The 24221-nt window shown below is 50.3% G+C and overlaps 1 protein-coding gene across 1 annotated transcript in view; it reads right to left on the minus strand.

The window, feature by feature from the left end:
• Window positions 1-24221, minus strand: part of PIWIL1 (piwi like RNA-mediated gene silencing 1) — a 414830-nt gene that overhangs the window by 344418 nt on the left and 46191 nt on the right. The window contains exons 3-5 of the mRNA XM_088482106.1: window positions 10436-10544; window positions 2577-2702; window positions 2162-2373 (exon numbers count right to left, since the gene is read on the minus strand). Of these exons, the coding sequence (XP_088338232.1) occupies window positions 2162-2373; window positions 2577-2702; window positions 10436-10544 (447 nt within the window). The remainder of the gene's footprint in view (window positions 1-2161; window positions 2374-2576; window positions 2703-10435; window positions 10545-24221) is intronic.

A 24221-nucleotide genomic window follows, 5' to 3' on the forward strand; every position in this document is an offset into this window, starting at 1 on the left:
GAAGGAGAGGACCGGCTCATCAGGCTGTAAGCTTGTCCTCAGATTTGGTAGGAGGATGTCTAGTAACCCAGGTCTGCTTAGTCCTAAGCTTGGAGGTCTTAATTAATGCCTGATGCCTGGAAAGGACCGATCTTTGGCTTTTCCTTGAGGGCGAAAGAACCGAAAGTATGACGTCCAAGGCTTTGCACTATATGCAGAGGGCAGGAACACCTTCTTGGAAGCTGCCAAGGTAGTCACAATTGTATCTAATTCCGAGCCAAACGGGCTAACAAGAGATATGGTAAGAACTTACCTTTGTTATCTCTGTTTCTACGAAGTCCATAGGCTCCACAGGGTTGACCTTGGGGTATAGCTGGATCTGGATCCACGGGCACCACGCAGTTAAAGCTTTAGCTGCTCCCAGGATGCTCTTGGGTCCATCCTCCTCTATACCCCGCCCCCGAACCACAGGCACCTCAGTTTGAGTTGGTGCCCGGCCGGCAGGAGCAGGGTGGATGTGCTCTCCAACTCAGTGCAAAATTTGGCGGCCGCGTCTTCTGCTTTTCAGTCAATGTTGCAGAATGACATGCCTTCAAAGGCGTCAAAACGCACACTAATGGCGCATGCGGAGCATTTATCAGACTCCTAGGGGTCCTCAGATGATGGGGAGGTTCATGAAGACACTGACTCGGACACATCGGTCCAGGAGGTAGATACCAAGTCGTCCATTAATGTGCGAGCACTGGTTAGGGCGGTGCGAGCCATTCTCCTAATTGAGGATGAGGCACCAGCTCCTAAGTTGAAGTATCCTAGTTTAAAAAAAACTAAGGTGGCTTCTGCGGTGTGTCCCCTGTCTGATCAGTTGACGGATCATATGGCGGTGGCTTGGCAGGCGCCCAGTAAGAGATTCCTGCCACAGAAGCAGTTGGCTTCTAATTATCCTTTTCCTGAGGCACATTGTAAAAAATGGGAAACTCCACCGGCGGTGGATTCCCATGTCACCCGTTTAATAAGGAGCGCTACTTTGCCATTACCGTCTATAGCCTCGCTGAAGGATCCCACGGACAGAAAAGTTGAGACTTGCTTAAAGTCCATTTACTCCCTCCTGTGGACCCACCATGGACCCTGAAGTAGAAATAAGGGAGAGATTCCAGAGCCTTCTTAAGAGTCCGAATCTGCTTTCCAGGAACGGAGCCAAACAATACGGCGGGCCACTACTGAAGTAGCAGATACCTGGGAGGCTAGAAGAGCCGTATCCATAGCTGCTTCACCCAAGTACGAGGCTGCATCTCTAATGTGAGATATGTAGGACAGCTTCTATGGGTTTCATCTCTTGGTCACTTGTTTCTTTCTCTGTGTGAGAGTGTGATTCTTCAGTAAACCAGTCTTCCTTCTCTCCTATCCTGCTCCTGCCTTGGGGTTGTTAACAAAACTGAGTTGCCTCGAGGCTGTGAGCGTGGTATAGAGGGAAGGACCGGAGCATCCTTGGATTGAAAAGCTTTGCTGTTGGTGTCCGGTCCTCCAAGTCCCACCTACACCCCAATGTCTTCCTGTGGACCCTATGGACTTCGAAGAAAGAGTTAACAAGGGTAAAGTTTCACCATAACTCTCCTTTTTTGTTTAATATAAAATTATAATTAGAATAATTATCATTTGTGAGCTTAGGGACACAAGTCTGAACATTATAATGAGCAATAGTTAAGTGTTTTTTTGTTTTCACTAGAGAACCTGTTATCACCTGTTCTGTACACACTAGGCAATATATCATTCATACAGCTGATGAACGGGGATATCATTCTGTTCATCTGACCATGTGTATAGACAATATATGTGCAATACACGGTATCTTTTACAATAGCTTGTGTGTACACACGACCGACCAACCGACCCATTTGTTGGCCACGGAAACCAGCAATAATTACATCATAGTTGGTTTTTCTGCCAAGACATATCAGCCAGTTGATTGCTAAGTGTGTATGCACAAGTTTGTGCATAACCTTGCCAAATCTGTAGACCGGTCGGCCGATCTAACGATTTGTCATTCAAATATGTACCCCACATTAGTCTTATAGTGGAGGAAGAATAAGGAGGCATGTCACTCCAAATGACTCATTTACAAGCATGTAATATTAAAATTGGAAAACAAGTATTGGACATATTTTAATGAAAAGTCATTATTTACCTTGTTCAGTCTCTTGGGCAAGAATAATATTGTTCCATCAAAAGCATGTGCTTTTCCGATCAACTCATCGTGCTGATACAGTAAAGCAGTCCTTAGGCGTTTAGATTCCATCTGTGGATTGTAATCAATGTGATACTGATACAAGACCCACTGCGGTCGTGCAACCAATTTGATATGGTTGGCAGATATTTGAATGCTTTTTCCAGTAGCACCTAGAACAAGATGAATGAAACCAGCTTTATACACAAATTAATTAAATGTTTTACAATTATACAATATCTCTTTTGCAGAAAAAAAATACATCACAGCTTTGAATTAAACACAAGTAGAGAGCAATTGATCTCCATAGGTCCATTCCATATATCAAAATCATACTGAACATTGCATTATGAAGCAAGTATTATTAAATCGTTACCTGTTTTAGATACTCTGACGTGCTCTAGTGTTTGGCGTGTACATATACCAAGATCATGGAAGTCCCGTCTTCGACCGCCACGTTCTCCAATTGAAATGTCCTGAAATCCAGCTGAGATAGCCAAATCTATAATTTGACATCAAAAATAATCAGCTACTGTACAAATTAAATTGCAGTAGTCCATTATAAACTAACTAACACATTGCAGAATACAGACCCTCTTCAGTCACTTTTCTACCCTGACCTAATGCTGCAGTATCTTCTACAACACTCACAGCAGCACTAATGAAGGCAAGTAAAGCCAATGTATCTCGTCTGACAATCCAAACTCCAACGATAGCACTCCACACAGACCATCCGCCTGCATTACTGCTGCTGTAGAGCAGAATGCCAATGGAGAAAATCTAATTTGAACACACCAATTGCACTCTCATACAGAAAAACTACTTTAGATCACTAATATGTATACACCATATCCACCAAACCCATTTGTCTTTCTGCCACTAACAACTATCTTCTCTGCCCACCCCTCGTCCCCCATCTTTTATGGAGGATATTCGTTATACACATGTGCAGAACAGATCTATTTCTGCTGTTCAGGCACCCTGGGAGTGATGTTGCGGTCGACATCACTCCTGAAATCGTGAGCCAGAATGTTGTGAGAACTACATTCTGGGGCGCAAGCTCTGTATTCCAGAAGTACAAGGAGTATTCCAAAAGCTAGGGGGCGTAGTTATGCCTCAGAAAGAGGAGGGGGAAATTGGGAGGGCTTCATTTGGCACAGTGCCAAATTAAGTGATTGGTGATGCCCAACAAAAATAATTTTTGGCCATGGGAGGAGGAATATATTAAAAATAAACAACTATATATAAAGTGGCACATGGGAAGGAGGTTACAAAAATAGAGGGGGCCCATGGACCCGACTGGGATCTATTACCATTAGGGATCTGGGGGGGTGATACAAATGGGGATCTTTTGCCACAAATCTATATCCACTGGAGGATAGAAACTGAATTTACAATAGGGGTCTAAGGACATTTTTTTTACATAAAATATTTTAAATGCATCTTCTAAAAAAAATTCTAAATGTAATTAAATTTGGGGTGGGGAAATTGTCAGTTAAGTGGTTAAGAACTGTTCATTGCTTGCCTAAACCTATAATGCTGCCAGCTATACAGTACATTGCCTGTTATAATGTAAGATCAGCCATCAGACTTCCAAGGTAAATGGTTAGAACTCACAGGCCAAGTTTTTTACCTATAGCAGCACCCTTTCCCCAATGGTGTTGCAAGATTCTAAAATTAGGGGAAGCAAAGGGTAAAATGCATGAACTAGTGACATGTTAAATCCTTTAAAGCCAACGCAAGTGTTGGATAAAAAAAAATAGAAAAAAAATATACACACGGGTCAAATAAGTATTGAACACATCAACATTTTTCTCAGTAAATATATTTGTAATGACATTTTCACCAAATGTTAGCAACAACCCATGTAATCCACACATGCAAAGTAATCAAACCATAGATGTCCATAAATTAAGTTATGTGTAATAATGTGAAATGACACAGGGATAAAGTATTGGATACGCTTAATGATTTATACTTCATACAAAGGCCTTTGTTGGTAATGACAGCTTCAAGACGTGCGCATGCGTGAGACCCGGATAGCGACGGGCAAACCGTCGCTTCGGGTCTCGCTACAAAGGGGGCGTGCTGTCGATGTTGACTGACAGCACGTCCCCTTTGGTGGGCGGGCCGGGGCTGCCCAGACGGAGGCGTTCCCGCCCTATTGACATCACAAGTGATGTCAGTGGGTGGACTTCTTGCTGTAAGAGCAAGAAGTCCACTGGGACTTGCAGCAACGAGACCCTACCACAAGGGTCTCGTCGCAAGTCCAATGGTCGTGATGGTCTTGACCATAGCGACCATCATCCTGGCCGCTCGCACTAGCTGTGGGTGGTTACCCACAGCTATGCGAGCGGCGCGGGCACTGATTCAGAGCGAACGCTCTGAAAGAGCGTCCGGCTCTGTATCAGGCCCTCTGATCTTTAGTTCTTTTCATAGATTTTCAATTGGATTCAAGTCAGGCAATTGGCTGGGCCATTCTAGCAGCTGTATTTTCTTTCTCTGAAAACAATTGAGAGTATCCTTAGCTGTGTGTTTGGGATCATTGTCTTGCTGAAATGTTGACCCTAGTTTCATTTTCAACATCCTGGTACATGGCAGATTTTTATAAAGAATGTCTTGGTACATCTTTCCATTCATCCTTCCTTCTAGCATATTAAGTATGCCAGTACCGTATGCTGAAAAACAGCCCCACATCATGATGTCCCTACCTCCAAACTTCACTGTTTCTATGGTGTTTTTGGGGTAATGTGCAGTGCCATTTCTCTTCCAAACATGGTGTGTATTATGGCATCCAAAGAGTTACATTTTAGTCTCATCTGACCAGACTATATTCTCCCAGTATTTCACAGAATTGTCCAATGTTGTGCAGCAACCTTTAAACGAGCTTCAACATGCTTTTTCTTCAGCAATGGAGTCTTGCGTGGTGAGCGTGCATACAGGCCATGGCGGCTGAATTAATTACTTATTGTTTTCTTTAAAACAAGAGATATGCTAAGAACTTACCTTTGTTATCTCTGTTTCTACGAAGTCCTTAGGGTCCACAGGGTGACCTTGGGGTATAGCTGGATCCTGGATCCTCGGGCACCACGGAGTTAAAGCTTTTAGCTGCTCCCAGGATGCACTTGGGTCCATCCTCCCCTATACCCCGCCCCCGAGCCACAGGTACCTCAGTTGGTAAGCAGCCCAGGCGGGAGGAGGAGACGAAACAGAGAGAAGGAAGACTGGAACACACAAGAACCATACTTACAGAAATGGGAGACGGAAAACCGGTGACCAGTCACAGAGCCCATATGAAGCCAGGTGCGTCAGGGCGGGTGCCCTGTGGACCCTATGGACTTCGTAGAAACAGAGATAACAAAGGTAAGTTCTTACCATATCTCTTGTTTTCTACTTCAGGGTCCATAGGGGTCCACAGGGTGACCTTGGGGATGTCCCAAAGCAGTCCAACTAAGGGCGGGGACGCTCCTGTGTTGATAGGAGAACCCGGTGCCCAAAGGATGCATCCTGAGAGGCAAAGGTGTCAAACGCATAGAACCTAAAAAAGGTCTGAAAGGAAGACCAGGTGGCCGCCTTACATAGCTGAACAGCAGAGGCGCCACGGCTAGCAGCCCAAAAAGTCCCAAGGACCGAGTGGAATGAGCCTTAACAGAGGCTGGAACAGGTAAACCCTCCTGCATATAAGCCTCAATGATAACAGAACGAAGCTAACGGGCTAGAGTCTGTTTGTTGGCAGGCCAACCCCTCTTGTGAAAACCAAAGAGGATAAACAAAGAATCCGACTTCCTCACAGAACTAGTCCGGTCCACATAAACCTGGAGTGCACGGACAACGTCTAAGGAAGTCTCCCCAGCCGAGAGATCAGGTGCCTGAAAAGCTGGAACAACAATTTCTTGATTTATGTGGAACTTGGAAACCATTTTAGGTAGAAATTCCGGACGAGTGCGAAGCACTGCTCTGTCCTGGTGAAATACCAGAAAAGGGGGACGACAAAAAAGCGCCCCAATTCTGACACCCTCCTGGCTGAAGCAATTGCCAGGAGGAAAACTGTTTTAAACGTCAGCCACTTGAGCTCCACCGACTCCAAGGGCTCAAAAGGAGGACCCTGCAGAGCCCGAAGAACCAAACGCCAAATCCTAGGGGTCCACAGGAGGCACGAAGGGTGGCTGAATTCTCAGAACACCTTGGAAAAAGGTGTGTACGTCCGGTAAGGTAGCAAACCTGCGTTGAAATCACACCAACAAAGCCGACACATGCACCTTCAGTGAGGCAAGACGTAAGCCTAAGTCCAGGCCCGACTGAAGAAAAGCCAGAATCCTTGAAACCCTGAATATCTGGGGATCATAGCTTCTAGACTCACACCACTGAAAGTAAGTGTGCCACACTCTGTGGTAGATCAGTGCGGAAGCAGGCTTGCGAGCCCTCAGCATGGTAGTTACAACTGAGCTCCAAAAGCCCCGGGACCTTAGGACGGCTGCCTCAAGAGCCACGCCGTCAAAGACAGCCTACCCAGATCCGGGTAAAGACAAGACCCTTGAGATAACAGGTCCCGCTGCTGAGGAAGAAGGTATGGAGCGTCGATGGATAGGCTCCGCAGGTCGGAGTACCATGGACGTCTTGGCCACGCAGGGGCCACCAGAATCAGTGTGCCTCCGATCTGCTTGAACTTGCGCAGGACCAGAGGTAGCAGGGATATCGGAGGAAACATAGGTAACCCCACATAATGACCAACAGGTTGAGACCCAGGGGGACTCTGCAATAATTGCGGGACACCTGGGGAATGGGGGATGGTAGGCTGTGGCAACGCTCTGGTAGGGATAGCAGTCGGTACCGACAGACGGTCCGCAATAGACACCAGCACTTGAGAAAACATCGCCCATGGTGGTTCCTGCGACATAGGGGGTTTTGAGGGGCCAGGTATCAACTGGCACCGTCCGCACAGGCCATCCTGTGATAAACCCTCCCTATCCACTCCCGCAGAACAGCGTCTGCAGGAGAACAACACCGGAGCCACGGAGTGCTCAATCTCCTCCTCAGACATGACAAAATATATTGTAAAAATATATATATCTGGCAATAGAGAAGAATAGTGCCACACTGGCGCACTCACCTGTGTGCTAAACAACAGCCCACAATATTGCACTGTGTCGCACACAACTGTATGTGACTGACCACACCTATACTTGATTTATATTAGGGATGTGCAGGCTCGGTTCTACTCGGTTCCGTTCGGTTTTTTTTCCCGAATCTTATTGGGTTTCAGCTGTCACGAGTTTTGGATAGCCAATAAGATTCGGTAAAAAAAAACGAACGGAACCGAGTAGAACCGAGCCTGCACATCCCTAATTTATATAGGTGAGGTTTGTAGAAAAACACCCTTCCCCCACACACCTGTAGGGCCTTATAGGAGAAGGAAAGGGATAGGTATAAGCTGACAGTGTGGAATAAGCACAGACAGGCAGCACAAGCAAAAGTCACATACCATGCAGGAATATAATACTCACTGCACCTTTCACTACACTCAACCGCCCAGATTCAGGGTCTGGGAGGGCTATAGCGCTGTGTACACTGTCCTTTAGGAGGGGAGAGGTACACAGGGGGACCGGTCCGCATGGTCCCTGAGAGATCAGCGCTGCCACCTAGAGAAAATGGCCGCCAGAGACCTCAGAGGAGGAGTGGCCGAGTAATCTGCAGCTCAGGGACGCCAGACTGCGTGCTGAAAGGCGCGCTGAGCTGAGGGGAGGAGCCGCTAAACAGGGTAGGCTTCCTCTCCCCTGGCTAGCTATTAACCCCAGGGTTGCCGGCTTCCCGCTTGCCGCGTATTTTACCCTGGTGGTCTTGTGGTCTCACGGGGTATGCCTCCGAGTAGGAGCCCGCCGCCACCGCTAGCACCCCCGGTCTGTCCCCCAGAACCAGGGGGCATCGGCATGCATTTAGAGGAACCCGCGAGCCGCCGCTAATCAGCGACACGCAGCTTACATTATTCTCCTCAGGGTCTGCGGCAGCAGTCCAGGGAAAGCCCCAGTAGTACAGGCTCTGGGGTCCCACCGCGATAACCAGATAGACACTGGTGTCGCGGCGCCAGCGGGGAGTAGGAGCGGCAGCTTGGACGTCTGTATAGACAGTCCGTCGCTGCCGCTCTAAAGAGCCTAGTAAAATAGTTAAATTAAACTAGTTCTAAAAAGAAAAAGAAAAAGCTTTTGGGGGCTGCTCCTGCAGCCCCCTGCGCAAGGTGACCAGACTCTGGCCAGGCACCAACTAAAACTTGGGGTGCCTGTGGCTCGGGGGCGGGGTATAGAGGAGGGTGGACCAAAGTGCATCCTGGGAGCAGCTAAAGCTTTAACTGCGTGGTGCCCGTGGACCAGATCTAGCTATATCCCAAGGTCAACCCTGTGGACCCCCTAAGCACCCTGAAGTAGAAAAATAAATATAGGATAGCGCCACAGTTTCTATACCGGACCCAAGAGACACACACTCAAGTATATGTATAAAGACAATTTATTGTACGAAATATACAATCAAGTAACACATAATAAAACTAGCATAATAAATTTGTAGCAATGCAACTAGTATCATTTAATCTATAAACATGGGAAAAGATTCAGGCACACATATATTTAGTAAAATTCTCAGTAAAAAGCACCAGCTGTGTGCTTTAATCTCTTATATTTGTGCTGTGTCTTGTGTATCTTTGAGCAAAAATTGTAGCATATGCATATGAAAAAAGTATCCTTTCTGTGAATAAATACAATGTTCGTTTGTAGACTGGAATCCTATTCTTGAGAATTCGGAGACTTGTGTATCTGTTAGATATACACTTCGCCTGCTGATCCAATTATATTCCCAGACTTATACAAAGTATAATACAGTGCAGTGTGCAACAGCACTATATATGGCAAAATATAGTGTGCAACCACGCTATATAGTATGTGATAGTCCTCACACTTGTATAGAAAAAGTGAGGTACAATGAAACCCCTATACCTTAGTATGTCAGGGAATAGTAGACTAAAGGGAAAGCTATAAACTGTCAGGATAGAAAACAGAGATCAGCGCTAGCGCAAGTCATATACAAATGCAGATAAACATTACATGTCTGCAATGGGCACTAAAATCAACTACACAGACCGAATTGGCTAATATGATATAGCGCTGTATAACCTGGCCCGTGGGAGAGGTATACAGGGAGACTAGACCCAGCGTTTCCTGGAGACCTGCTTGCAGAAAATGGCTGCCGCTCGATTCTGAGGGGGCAGAGGGGGAGGGAGGAGCAGCCCTGGGGATCACCAAGACCGCAGTGGAAAGGCACCCTGAGCTGGGGGAGGGGTTGCAGGGAGAGAGCCTGTTCCCCGGCAGACTTTAATCACCGGGTCCCCTGGCCATAATAATGTTATAATTTTGTCCTAATGGTCTAGTGGAGTAGTGGGCGAGCCAGTGTCCACATTAGCGCCTCCGGTCTGTCTCCTGAGACTGGAGGCAAGAATACACTAAACCGTGGGTCCACGTGAACAGAGTTTCAGCCTTATCTGACCCCTGGATTCTGGGCTGAAGTCTGGGGTCGGGAAGCCTGCTAGCTGGCCCCCGTCGGAGCCACGCCGGGAGAACCTAGCACAGGTTTGGTTTCACGACACCGCGGAGGGGTGATGGGACGGCAGCACAGATGTCCAGAGGACAGTCTGTTGCTGCGCGTCCGTTATAGTAAAAGTAGAAAATAATTCATAAAATAAAAGCTTGGGCTGCTTAGTGCAGCCCCGTTTTAATGGTAATCCTAGCTCCTGCCAGACACCAACAAAACTGAAGTGCCCTCAGGCTGCGGGCGGAGTATAGGTGGAAGGACCGGAGCATCCTGGGATTGAAAAGCTTTCCTGTTGGTGTCCAGTCCTCCAGGTACCACCTACACCCCAATATCTCCCTGTGCAGCCCTATGGACCCTGAAGAAAAAAATATATACAACCCCATATATGTCTGTTTGCAGATTTACCTCAATTACATGAACACTCCCTTACTTCGCTCAGTTTACTGATCTTCCCTCTCCTGCTAGGCTTCTCAAAGCATATCATGCTAAAGTTTCTGCATTGGAAGTTGATTTAAGTTGTGCAACTAATTATCTTTTATTTTTTTAAATCCAGAAAGATTCAGAAGAAACATTAACAAAGTAAACTCCCTAAATAGTTTAAACTGATTAACTTGTTGTCAGGTGGTACACATACTGTACACATAAAGGTAGAATAATTACCTCCTGCTTGTGGTCTGGGAGCTGTAGGCGTGCCTCTCTGACGTCCACGGCCCACAAGCTCTGTGTCAGTTGCTGGTGGTGGGGTGGGTTTAAGCCCAGGCTGTGGTGTCTGTGCATACAAAATAAAAACATATTTTAGCAAATATCTTGGGGGAAAAAAAAAATACACAGGACTCAAATCAAATCACCAAATTAATAACTATGCTAAAAAAAAATAATTGAGAGATATGGTAAGAACTTACCTTTGTTATATCTCTTTCTACCAAGTCCATATGGTCCACAGGGTGACCTTGGGGTATAGGTGATTTAGAGTCATCCGAGCACCTTACGCAGTAAATTTTTCTTCCCAGGAAGCACTTGGGTCTCCCTCTATACCCCACTCACGTGCCAAAGGCACCTCAGTTTCATAGCAAGCCGGAGGAGGATAAAAGAGAGAAGTCTGGAACACACTAGAATCACATTCTCACACAGAAGGAGACGGAAATCCGGTTACCAGAGCGAAGCCCATCTGAAGCACAGATGCGTCAGGGTGGGGTGCCCTGTGGAACCTATGGACTTTGTAGTAAGAGAGACAAAGGTAAGTTCTTATATCTCATTTTCTACTTCAGGGTCCATAGGGGTTCCACAGGGTGACCTTGGGGATGTCTCAAAGCAGTACCCTCAAGGGTGGGGACGCTCCTGTGCTGAAAGGAGAATCTGCCACCCGAAGGAAGCATCCTGAGAGGCAAAGGTATCAAATGCATAATACCATAGAAAGGTCTAGCCAGAAGACCACGTGGCCGCCTTACAAAGCTGAACAGTCGAGGCGCCACGGCAAACTACCCAAGAAGGACCCACAGACCGAGTAGAATGAGCAGTAACAGAGGGCGACACAGGAAGCCCTCATAAGTGTAAGCCTCAGAGATCGTCATGCGAAGCCATCTAGCCAAAGTTTGCTTATTGGCTGGCCAACCCTTCTTGTGGAAAACATAAAGGACAAACAAGGAGTCTGACTTCCAAAGGGAACTGGGGCCTGATTCAGAGCTGGACGCTATTTGCGCTCGCTCGTTCAGAAAAAGGGGCCGGATATTTAAATAGAACATTCGGTCTTTGCGGTCTGTTGACGCCTCTATGTCTGAGCGAACGAACAAAACATGCGCTCGCTATTTTGTAAAGACGCCCCCTGGCCGCTCGCATCATACGTAATCTCCGCTATTTATTTGATTAATCGAGTACATTGAAAGGAGTCTGAACTGCTCGCAGTGCTTGTGGTAGGATTTTCCTACCGCAATCATGCGAACAGTTCAGGCTAAGAAACAACCAAGTGACGTGGTCGATGACGCTGCTTTGTTAATTATGCACACCCTTAAAACACCCGTTTTGACCGTTTGGCACGCCTGCGTTCGGATCACCACTCCCCGTTTTCAAGCACCTTCCCCTGTTACCACCCACAAACGCCTCATCCTGTCACTCAAATTAGCAGGCACTCGCTATTTTGCGAGCGCTCGATTCCCAACCGCACTGACTGGTTGGCGCATGCGCATTACGACCCATACGCATGCGCAGATGTGCGAACATCGCTCGGAGCGAACGAGCGGCCGCTTACGAGCGGCTCTGTATCAGGCCCTGGTACGGTCCACAAATATCCTGAGGGCACGTACCACATCCAATGAGGCCTCACCTGCCTAGAGGTCTGGGGAATTAAAGGCCGGCACAATCATTTCCTCATTAATGTGGAAACTAGAGCCCACCTTAGGAAGGAAACCAGTGCGAGTCCGAAGCACCACCCTGTCCAGGTGAAAAAACAGAAATGGGGAACAACAAGAGAGCCCCCAAATCAGACACTCTTCTGGCAGAAGCAATAGCCAGAAGAAAAAAGGTCTTAGCAGTAAGCCATTTGAGATCCACTGAGTCCAGGGGTTCAAATTGAGGGCCCTGGAGGGCCTTTAGAACAGCCAAATCCCAAGGTGCCACAGGAGGGACAAAGGTGGGCTGAATGCAAAAGACCCTTTGTAGGAAAGTGCGGATATCAGAAAAAGGAGCAATCCTCCACTGGAATCACACTGAAAGGGCAGAGACATGCACCTTCAGGGAAGCAAGGCGGAGACCAAGGTCAAAACCCGCCTGAAGGAAACCCAAAACTCTGGATACTCTAAACACTTTCGGGGTCATAACCTCTGGGACAACACCAATCAAAGTAGGTATGCCACACCCTGTGGTAAATCCTAGCAGAGGCTGGTTTCCGCGCCCTGAGCATGGTATTAACCACACAGCCAGAAAACCCATTGGACCTTAGGAGGGATGTCTCAAAGAGCCACGCGGTCAAAGACAGACGATCCAGGTCCGGATTAAGGCAAGGACCCTGAGACAACAGGTCCGGACATTGAGGCAACAGCAACGGAGCATCGATGGAGAGACTCTGGAGATCTGAGTACCAGTGATGTCTGGGCCACGCTGGAGTCACCAGCAGGGCAGTGCCTCCCTCTTGTTTGAACTTCCGAATTACTCGAAAAAGGAGGGAAATGGGAGGTCCACTTGACCGACAGAGCGTCTACCTAGAGAGCCTTGGCGTCTCTTGTCCTGGACCCGTACAGAGGCAGTTTGTGATTTTGTCGAGTGGCCATGAGGTCCACGTCCAAGCTGAAACACCTCTTGGAGAAGGGACCATTCCCCGGGATGCACGTTGTGACGGCTGAGGAAGTCCGCTTCCCAATTGAGAACTCCTGGAATGAACACTGACGATATGGCTGGTAAATGGCCTTCCGCCGTTGTGAGGATGCGCGATACCTCTGACATAGCCACCGGACTTCGCGTTCCTCCCTGATTGTTTATGTAAGCCACGGTTGTGGCATTGTCCGACAGAACTTGCACGGATTTTCCGTGAAGCATGATTCTTGCTTGTTGTAGGGCCCTGAAGACTGCCTGAAGTTCCAATATGTTGATCGGTAGAGCCGACTCTTCTGGTGTCCACCTCCCCTGAAAGGAGTGTGGACCTGTCACTGTGTCTCAACCCCGGAGACTGGAATCAGTTGTTAGAAGGACCCAGACCGGAATCCAAAAGGGGCACCCCTTGGTGAGGTGGACCGACCGCAGCCACCAAGTCAGAGCTAGACGCACCTTCGGAGAGAGGACCATCGTTTGTCCTTATCCGATGTGATAATTCATCCCACCGGGAGAGGATCAATTTCTGCAGAGGCCGGGAATGAAACTGGGCATATTCCACCATGTCGAATGTCGACACCATGGATCCCAGTAACTGCATGGCTGAGTGTATGGACACTCGGTGACTTTGGAGGCATCTGGGCACTCGCGTCTGCAAAGTAGAGATTTTGGCCCTCATTCAGACCCACTCGCGAGCGGCTGTCCGCTCGCAAGTGGGTCGATGGTCCCCACTGCGCATGCGCACGACGGAGGGAGCTCCGTCGTGCGCATGCGCGAGACCTGACGAGCGAAGGACTTTCCTTCGCTCGGAGTGTCTCATCAAAGGGGGCGTGCTGTCGATGGTGACTGACAGCACGCCCCCTTTGGTGGGCGTTCTGGGGGCGTGCCTGCCAGACGGAGGCGTTCCCAAGGGAACGCCTACCGTCTGAAACCGGCCCCACTGACATCACTAGTGATGTCAGTGGGAGTGATTTTGGCTCTGATAAGAGCCAAAATCACTCCTGGCCTTGCGGTTGAAAAACCCAACCGCAGGCTTTTGCTCGCAGTTTCGATGGTCGCGAAGGTCAAGACCATCGCGACCATCATCCTGCACGCTCGTATATGCTGTGGGTGGTGACCCACAGCTATACGAGCGTCCAGGAGGACGCTCCATATTAATGGAGGTGGGCCCTGATTCAGAGCGAGCGCTCTTGTCAGAGCGTCCGGCTCTGAATCAGGGCCTTTGTCTGCTGTCAGAAAAATCCTCTGCTGTTGGAAATCCAACAGAGCTCCCAGATGGAGAATCCTTTGAGATGGTATCAGGGAGGACTTCTTCCAATTGATCAACCATCCGTGTATCTGTAGGACAGATATTGTCAGCTGTAGGTGGTGGTGAAGTACCTCTGGAGACCCTGCCAACAGAAAGAGGTCGTCCAGGTACGGCAATAGGTGGAACCCCCTGGAAACGCAGAAGGGCTTCCATTACCGCCGTAACGTTTGTACACACCTGAGGTGCAGTAGAAAGGCCAAACCGCAGGGCCTGAAACTGGAAATGCTGTTGCAACACAGCAAACCTGAGAAAATGCTGGTGAGCCGAAGCAATCGGAATATGCAGGTATGCATCCTGAATATCCAGAGTCACCATAAAATCCCCATGTTCCATAGCTAGTATAATGGAACGTAGCGTTTCCAACCTGAACCGAGGTACCCTGAGGAACTTGTTCAGGGACTTGAGATTGAGGATAGGTCGGTGAGATCCATTCTGTTTTTGAATAACCCCTCTGGGATAACTGGAATGGCACAATGACCCCAGCTTGGAGCATACTGCCTTTGTCCTTGTTGGACAGGAGGCCTGTGCAGAAAAAGTGATGGGGAGGCCGACTGTGGAAGGAGAGGGTGTACCCCCGAGAGACCACTTCTCTCACCCAGGTGTCTGTGGTAGTCTGACACCAGCACTGAGCAAATTGAAGAAGTCGGCCTCCTACCCTGCGATCCCCCAGGGGGAGGCCCGCCCTGTCAGGCTGAGAGTTTGTCGTCAGGCTTGGCAGCTGGACGTCTAACACTCCAGGCTTGCTTCTTAGGCTTGGTAGATATTTTGGTGGAGGACGGTCTAGGAAAGGACTGAGTTTTGGCCTTACCTGGGGCCCGATAAGACGAAGTCCGAGACCCCTAGGGAGCAGGAGCAGATAGCAGACTAGCTGACTTAGCTGCTGCCAGTGTATCCACAATTTTGTCAAATCCCGGCCGAACAGGACCTTATCATTATAAGATAAACACTCCAAGCCCTTTTTGGAGTCCGCATCTGCCCTCCAAGAAATAAGCCACAGGGAGCGGCGAGCCGCAATAGCCGCCGCGGAGATCCTGGAATTCGATAAGCTCACATCCAAGGCCGCTTCATTTATATAAGTAGCCGAATCTCGCAGGTTGCCCACAAGTTTCAACTGCTCCCTTGTCGCATCTGACGACAAGGACCCATCGAGGGTGTTTGCCCAGCATTCCATAGCCCTAGCTGGTCTGCACACGGTACCTGAAAGGGAATAAATGGATTTCAGGCAAACCTCCACCTTCCTATCAGTAGTATCGTTCAGGGACTATTTGGAAGCACAGGGAGAGTCGCGCTTTTAACCAAGCGCGTAACGTGAGGGAATCCACTGCCAGTGAAGTTTCCCATTTAGAGATGTCTGCGGCATACAGTGAGATTACTCACAGTGTATCAGGCCGCCCCCGGGGGAGGGGACATTTCCCCGTTCCTTCCATGGGAAGGAACACAGGAAATGTCTGTCTGTCAGATAGCTTACCCTTAAATATCGCATCAGACGGGCATGCTGGACAATCCGGCATGCCTGACCAAGCAATATTTAACTCTGTCGCCCAATTATTTAACACACGCTACAATTATCGCGGGCGACCCGCGGATATCGGGCGGATCGCCCAGATAATTGTAACGTGTACGGCCAGCTTAGGTGTCACAAGATCTGTCAGTATAAACACACCTTTTCTGAAGGGCCCCAGAGGCTGCACCACCACAATGCAAGAGGCATCACACCATGAAGACAAAGGAGCTCTCCACACAAGTCAGGGACAAAGTTGTTAAGAAGTACAATTCTGGGTTGGGTTATAGAAAAAATATCCAAATCTTTGATTATCCCCCGAAGCACCATCAAATCCATCATCACCAAATCGAAAGAACAACAAACCTGCCAAGAGAGGGCAGCCCACCTAAACTCACAGTCCGGACAAGTAGGGCATTAATCAGAGAGGCAGAGCCCAAAGGTAACCCTGAAAGAGCTGCAGAGCTCCACAGCAGAGACTGGTGTATCTGTGCATGTGACCACAATAAGCCGTACACTCCATAGAGCAGGGCTTTATGTAAGAGTGGCCAGAAAAAACAAGAGATAAGGTAAGAACTTACCTTTGTTATCTCTGTTTCTACGAAATCCATAGGGTCCACAGGGTTGACCTTGGGGTATAGCTGAATCTGGATCCACGGGCACCATGTAGTTAAAGCTTTAGCTGCTCCCAGGATGCTCTTGGGTCCATCCTCCTCTATACCCCGCCCCGAGCCACAGGCACCTCAGTTGGTAAGCAGCCCAGGCCGGAGGAGGAGACTAAACAGAGAGAAGGAAGACTGGAACACACAAGAAAACCATACTCACAGAAAAGGGAGACGGAAAACCGGTGACCAGCAACACAGCCCTTTTGAAGCCAGGTGCGTCAGGGCGGGCGTCCTGTGGACCCTATGGACTTCGTAGAAACAGAGATAACAAAGGTAAGTTCTTACCATGGCCCTGATTCAGAGCCGGACGCTCTGACCAGAGCGTTTGCTCTGAATCAGGGCCCATCTCCATTAAAATGGAGCGTCCTCCTGGGCGCTCATATAGCTGTGGGTCACCACCGACAGCATATACGAGCGTCCAACAAGATGGTCGCGATGGTCTTGACCATCGCGACCATCGGACTTGCGAGTGAAACCCTGTGGTCGGGTTTCTCAACCGCAAGCCCTGGAGTGATTTTGGCTCTATCAGAGCCAAAATCACTCCCACTGACATCACTAGTGATGTCAGTGGGGCCGGCTTCAGACGGTAGCCGTTCCCATGGGAACGTCTCCGCCTGGCAGGCACGCCCCCGACACGCCCACCAAAGGGGGCGTGCTGTCAATCAACATCGACAGCACGCCCCCTTTGATGCGAGACTCTGAGCGAAGGAAAGTCCTTTGCTCGCCGGGTCTCGCGCATGCGCACGACGGAACTCCCTCCGTCGTGCGCATGCGCAGTGGGGAACATCGACCCACTTGCGAGCGTACTGCCGCTCGCGAGTGGGTCTGAATGACCCCCCCATATCTCTTGTTTTCTACTTCAGGGTCCATAGGGGGTCCACAGGGTTGACCTTGGGGATGTCCCAAAGCAGTTCAACTAAGGGCGGGGACGCTCCTGAGCAGAAAAGAGAATCCTGCGCCCAAAGGATGCAAACTGAGAGGCAAAGGTGCCAAACGCATAAAACCTCAAAAACGTCTGAATGGAAGACCAAGTGCCTGCCTTGCACAGCTGAACAGCGGAGGCACCACGTCTAGCAGCCCAAGAAGGACCCACAGACCGAGTGGAATGAGCCTTAACAGAGGCTGGAACAGGTAAACCTTCCTATACATAAGCCTCCCTAATAACAGAACAAAGCCAACGGGCTAAGATTTGTTTGTTGGCAGGCCAACCCTTCTTATGAAAACCAAAGAGGACAAACAAAGAATCGGACCTCCTAATAGAAGCAGTCCGATCAACAAATTCTGAGAGCACGGACAACGTCCAACGAAGCCTCGCCAGCTGTAAGATCAGGGGACTGAAAAGCTGGCACCACCAATTCCTGATTGATGTGGAACTTAAGAGACAACTTTAGGCAAAAACTCAGGACGAGTGCGAAGCACTGCTCTGTCCTGGTGAAAAATTAAGAAGGGGGGACTACAGGAAAGTAACCCAACTCGGATACCCTCCGGCCGAAGCAAATGCCAGGAGAAACACAGTCTTAAGTGTTAACCACTTGAGGTCAACCGGCTCAAGAGGTTCAAAAGGAGGTCCCTGCACGACCCGAAGAACTACCGCCAAGACCCACGGAGCCACTGGAGGCACAAAGGGAGGCTGGATTCTAAGAGCACCCTGGAAAAAGGTGTGAACGTCAGGCAGTGTAGCGATTCTACGTTGGAATCACACAGACTGAGCCGATACGTGAACCTTCAGGGAAGCAAGACATAAGCCCAGGTCAAGACTGACTGCAGAAATGCCAAAATCCTAGATACCCTGAACACCTGAGGATCAAAGTTTCTGGACTCACACCACTGAAAGTAAGTGTGCCACACTCTGTGGAAAATCCGTGCAGAGGCAGGATTACGCGCCCTCAGCATGGTACTGATGACAGAGCTTGAAAAGCCCCGGGACCTTAAGACGGCTGTCTCAAGAGCCACGCCGCCAAAGACAGCCGACAGAGATCTGGGTGAAGGCAAGGCCCCTGAGACAGCAGGTCCCGACGCTGAGGCAGAAGGAACGGGGCATCTACAGACAAGCTCTTGAGATCGGAGTACCAAGGACGTCTGGGCCATGCTGGAGCCACCAGCAGAAACGTGCCCCCTTCCTGTTTGATTTTTTTTATTACCCGAGGTAGCAGGGAGATCGGAGGGAACAGGTACGCTAGGTGAAATGTCCATTTCACCGACAGCGCGTCCACCAGGCTTGCGCCTGCGTCCCTTGTCCTTGAGCCGTACACGGGTAACTTGTAATTGTGACGGGAGGCCATCAGGTCCAACTCCGGCAGTCCCCATTTGTCCACGAGAACTTGAAACACCTCTGGGTGAAGCGACCATTCCCCGGGAAGCATGTCGTGACGGCTGAGGAAGTCTGCCTCCCAATTGAGGACTCCCGGGATGAAGACTGCCGAGATTGCAGGAAGGTGGCTCTCCGCCCAAGCCAGGATCCGAGACACCTCCGACATCGCAGCCCGACTGCAAGTTCCTCCCTGGTGATTGATGTACGCCACGTGGTGGCGTTGTCGGATTGCACCTGAACTGCCCTTCCGTGAAGAGCGGTGCCTGACGACAGCAGAGCCCTGTACACGGCCCGCAGTTCCAGCACGTTTATGGGAAGAACTGCTTCCTCCGCTGACCAACGGCCCTGAAGAGACAACGAGCCGGTCAATGCCCCCCAACCCCGGAGACTGGCATCTGTCGTGAGCAGAACCCAGTCCGGGATCCAAAAGGGGCGACCCTCGATGAGATGAGCTGGCTGAAGCCACCAAGCTAGAGACTGGCGCACTTCCGAGGACAAGACTAGTGTCTGGGATCGGATCCGGCAAGGTAACCCGTTCCATTCCGATAGAATCTGCCCCTCAGGGGCCTGGAATGGAACTGGGGAAATTCCACCATGTCCAATGCCGACACCATAGACCCTAGGACTCTCATGGCCGAGTGTACCGACACCCTAGCACTGCTCAGACAACTGCGTATCCGCAGTTGTAGGGAGGATACCTTTTCTGGAATCGGGAAAATCCTTTGCTGACGAGAATCCAGAAGGGCTCCCAAATGAACCATCCGTTGTGATGGGATCAGAGAAGACTTGTTCCAATTTATCAACCACCCGTGTGCCTGAAGACAAGCAATGGTCAGGTGGAGACATCGAAGAAGTCCTCCCGGGGAGCTCGCCAGCAGAAGAAGATCGTCCAGATACGGCAGCAGCCGTACACCCTGGCCCCGAAGGTGGGCGGCTATAACTGCCATCACCTTGGTGAATACCCTCGGAGCCGTGGAAAGGCCAATAGGCAACGCCCGAAACTGGTAGTGATGTTGCAGGATAGCAAACCTCAGATACCGCTGGTGTGCCGGTGCTATGGGCACGTGGAGATAGGTGTCCTGGATATCCAGGGAGACCATGTAATCCCCGGGTTCCATTGCCAGAATGATGGAACGTAACGTTTCCATCCTGAACTTGGGAACTCTGAGGTATTTGTTCAGAGACTTCAAATTCAGGATAGGGCGATGAGAACCATTGGGCTTCTGTACCAGAAACAGAGTAGAATAGTACCCCGTTGCGCGTTGAGACTGCGGAACGGGAACATTGACCCCTGCTTGTAGCAAGGATTGTATAGCCCCCTGAATCTGGGAAGCCTTGGTCTTGTCCAAAGGAGGACTCGTGCAAAAAAACTGGTTGGGAGGCCTGACCCGAAAAGACAGGGCGTACCCCTGAGAGACTACTTCTTTAACCCAGGCATCCGTGGTGGTATTGTGCCAACACTGGGCGAATTGGAGAAGTCGGCCTCCCACTCTGAGGTCCCCCAGAGGGAGGCCCGTCCCATCAGGCAGCAGGTTTATCCTCCTGCTTGAAAGAAGGGCACCAAGCACTCCAGGCTTGCTTCTTGGGTTTAGAGGCGGTTTTAGCCGCCGACTGCCTCGGGAAGGACTGACATTTTGCCTTACCCTAAACCTGAAAGGAACGAAAGGCCGAGATCCGGACGTTGGCAGGCGTTGCTGCTGAAGGAAGGAAAGCTGACTTGGATTTAGCCAGGGTATCCACTATTTTGTCCAAGTCCGGACCAAATAGCAATTCTCCATTGAAAGTTAAGGCCTCCAGGCCTTTCTTTGAATCGGAGTCCGCTCTCCAGGACCTCAGCCATAAGGATCGGCGGGCAGACACTGCTGTAGCCGATACTCGAGAGGTCAGCAGACTAGCATCCAAAGAGGCTTCTCCAATGTAGGAAGCAGCGTCTCTCATCTGTCCTAACAATGCCCTCTGGACATCCGGAGCATCGTCCGGAAAGGTATCCTCTAATGTGTTGGCCCAACCCTCAACGGCCTTGGCCACCCAGGAGATAGCCATGGACGGTCAGGCCACTGCCCCTGAGAGGGAGTAAATGGACTTTAGGCAAGTTTCAACCTTCCTGTCCGTGGGATCCTTTAGCGAGGATTTAGACGGTAATGGCAGCGTAGCGCTCCTGATTAAGCGAGTGACATGGGAATCCACCGCCGGTGGGGTTTCGCATTTTTTACAATGCGACTCAGGAAATGGATAATTAGACACCAACCGCTTCTGTGGCTGGAACCTCTTACTGGGCGCCTGCCAAGCCACCGTAGTTTTTTTGAAACTAGGATACTTCGACTTAGGAGCTGGTGCCTCATCCTCTATTAGGAGAATGGCTCGCACCGCCGTAACCAGTGCTCGCACATTAATGGACCACTTGGTACCCACCTCCTGGACCGATGTGTCCGAGTCAGTGTCTTCATGCACCTCCCCATCATCTGAGGACCCCTCGAAGTCCAATAAATGTGCCGCCTGCGCCATTAGTGTGCATTTTGACGCCCTTGAAGGTATGTCATTCTGCAACATTGACTGAAAAGCCGAAGATGCGGCCGCCAAATTTTGTACTGAGTTGGAGAGCACTTCCACCCAGGGTGGAGGAGCCGCCACAGGGGCCTGGAAGGGCACCAGACTGTTGCGTCACAGGGGAAGCCTGTATATACATAGGTAACCCCGCATAAGGACCAACAGACTGCGACCCGGGGGGGCTCCGCAAAATTGCGGGACACCCGGGGAATGGGGGAAGGCCGGCTGGGACAACGCCCTAGTAGGGACAGCAGTCGAGACCGACAGACAGTCCGCAATAGACACCAGCACCTGAGAAAACATCGCCCATGGTGGTTCCTGCATCATAGGAGGTTTTGATGGGCCAGGAACCACCTGGCACCGTCTACACAGACCATCCTGTGACAAATCCTCCCTATCCACTCCTGCAGAACAGCGTCCGCAGGAGACCAACACCGGAGCCACGGAGTGCTCAATCTCCTCGTCCAACATGACAAAATATATTATTTAAATAAATATATCTGGCAACAGAGCAGAATCAAGCGCAGTCACCAGTGTGCTGAACAACAGCCCACAATATGGTACTGTGTAGCACACAACTGTATGTGACGGACCTCGTAAATACGTGATTTATATAGGCGAGGTCTGTAGAAACGCCCCTCCCCCACACACCTGCGGGCCGTAGGAGAAGGAAAGGGATAGGTATAAGCTGACAGTAATTAGAAATAAGCACAGACAGGCAGCACTAGCAAAAATCACAAACCATGCAGAGAAGATATACTATCTGCACCTTTCCACTACAATCAACCTCCCAGATTCAGTGTGTGGGAGGGCTATAGCGCTGTGTACACTGTCCTTGATCGGGGGAGAGGTACACAGGGGGACCGGTCCGCGTGCTCCCTGAGAGATCTGCGCTGCCAGAGAAAATGCCCGCCACAGACCTCAGAGGAGGAGTGGCCGAGTAACTGCAGCTCAGCGACGCCAGCCTACGTGCTGAAAGGCGCGCTGAGCTGAGGGGAGCAGCCGCTAAACAGGGAAGGCTTCCTCCCCTGGCTAGCTATTAACCCCCGAGTTGCCGGCATCCCGCTTGCCACTAAATAACCATGGTGGTCTAGTGGACTGACGGGGTATTCCTCCGATGGATGGGGAGCCCGCCGCCATGCTAGCAGCCCCCGGTCTATCCCCTAGAACCGGGGGCAAAGAACTGCATTTAGAGTAAGACCCGCGAGCCGCCGCTAATCGGCGACTCGCGGCTTACCTTCTCCCCGGCGACTCCGGCAGCAGTCCAGGGAGGTCCCCAGAGTCCGGCTAGTACGGACTCTGTGGCCTCCCGCCGCGATGCCCAGTGCGATACTGGCGTCGCGGTGCCAGCGGGGAAGAAGAGCGGCAGCGTGGGCATCTGTACAGACAGCCCTTCGCTGCCACACTGAAGAGCCCTGTTAAAAATAAAAAACTAACAGGCTCTGGCCGGGCACCAACTCAAACTGAGGTGCCTGGGCTCGGGGGCGTGGTATAGAGGAGGATGGACCCAAGAGCATCCTGGGAGCAGCTAAAGCTTTAACTGCGTGGTGCCCGTGGATCCAGATCCAGCTATACCCCAAGGTCAACCCTGTGGAACCCCTATGGACCCCGAAGTAGAAAATAAGAGATATGGTAAGAACTTACTTTGGTTATCTCTATTTCAACGAAGTCCATAGGGTCCCCAGAAGACCTTGGGGGTATAGGCGGTGGCCCTGCCGTCGGGCACCACATAGTTAAAATTTCTGCCTCTGAGGATACATCTTGGTCCCCCTCCTATACCCCGCCCCCAGGCCAAGGCACCTTCAGTTACGTAACAAGCCCATGGCCGGAGGAGGAGAAACAGAGAGAGAGAGAGAGCGAGAAAGAGCGACAGTCTGGAACACACAAGGATCACATACTCACACAGAGCGAGACGGAAAACGGGTGACCAGAACACAACCTAGCTGAAGCACAGAGGCGTCAGGGTGGGAGTCCTGTGGACCCTATGGACTTCGTAGAAATAGAGATAACAAAGGTAAGTTCTTACCATATCTCTTATTTTCAACTGCAGGGTCCATAGGGCTCCACAGGAGACCTTGGGGATGTCCCAAAGCAGTCCCTTCAAGGGTGGGGACGCTCCTGTGCAGAAAGGAGAATCCGCTGCACGAAGGAAGCATCCTGAGAGACAAAGGTGTCAAATGTGTAATGCCGCACAAAGTATGGACAGAGGACCACGTGGCTGCCTTACAAAGCTGAATAGCCGAGGCACCACGGCGAGCTGCCCACGTAGGACCCACAGACAGAGTAGAATGAGCCAAATTAGAGGGCGGTGCTGGAAGAACCTCATGAGCATAGGCCTCTGAAATAGTCAAAGAAATCCACCGAGCCAAAGTCTGCTTGATGGCTGGCCAACCCTTCTTGTGGAACCCATAAAGAACGAACAGAGTCCGACTTCCGAATGGAGCTGGTACGGTCCACATAAATCCCGAGAGCCCGTAACACATCCAATGAAGCCTCACCTGCTGAGAGGTCAGGGGAATTAAAGGCCGGTACTATAATTTCCTCATTAATGTGGAAAGTAGAAACCACGAAGGAACCCAGGGCGAGTCCGAAGTACCGCCCTATCCTGGTGAAAGATCAGAAACAGAGGGCGACAGGAGAGAGCCCCCAAATCTGACACCCTCCTAGCTGAGACAATAGCCAGAAAGGATACAGTCTTAGCCGAAAGCCATTTAAAATCCACTGTGCCCAGAGGTTCAAATGAAGGTCCTTGGAGAGCCCTCAGGACCACAGTCAGATCCCAAGGAGCCACTGGAGGAACGAAGGGAGGCTGG

Source organism: Taudactylus pleione, unplaced genomic scaffold (genome assembly GCF_031769625.1).
Source record: "Taudactylus pleione unplaced genomic scaffold, aTauple2 ptg000282l, whole genome shotgun sequence".
NCBI classification, from domain to species: domain Eukaryota; kingdom Metazoa; phylum Chordata; class Amphibia; order Anura; family Myobatrachidae; genus Taudactylus; species Taudactylus pleione.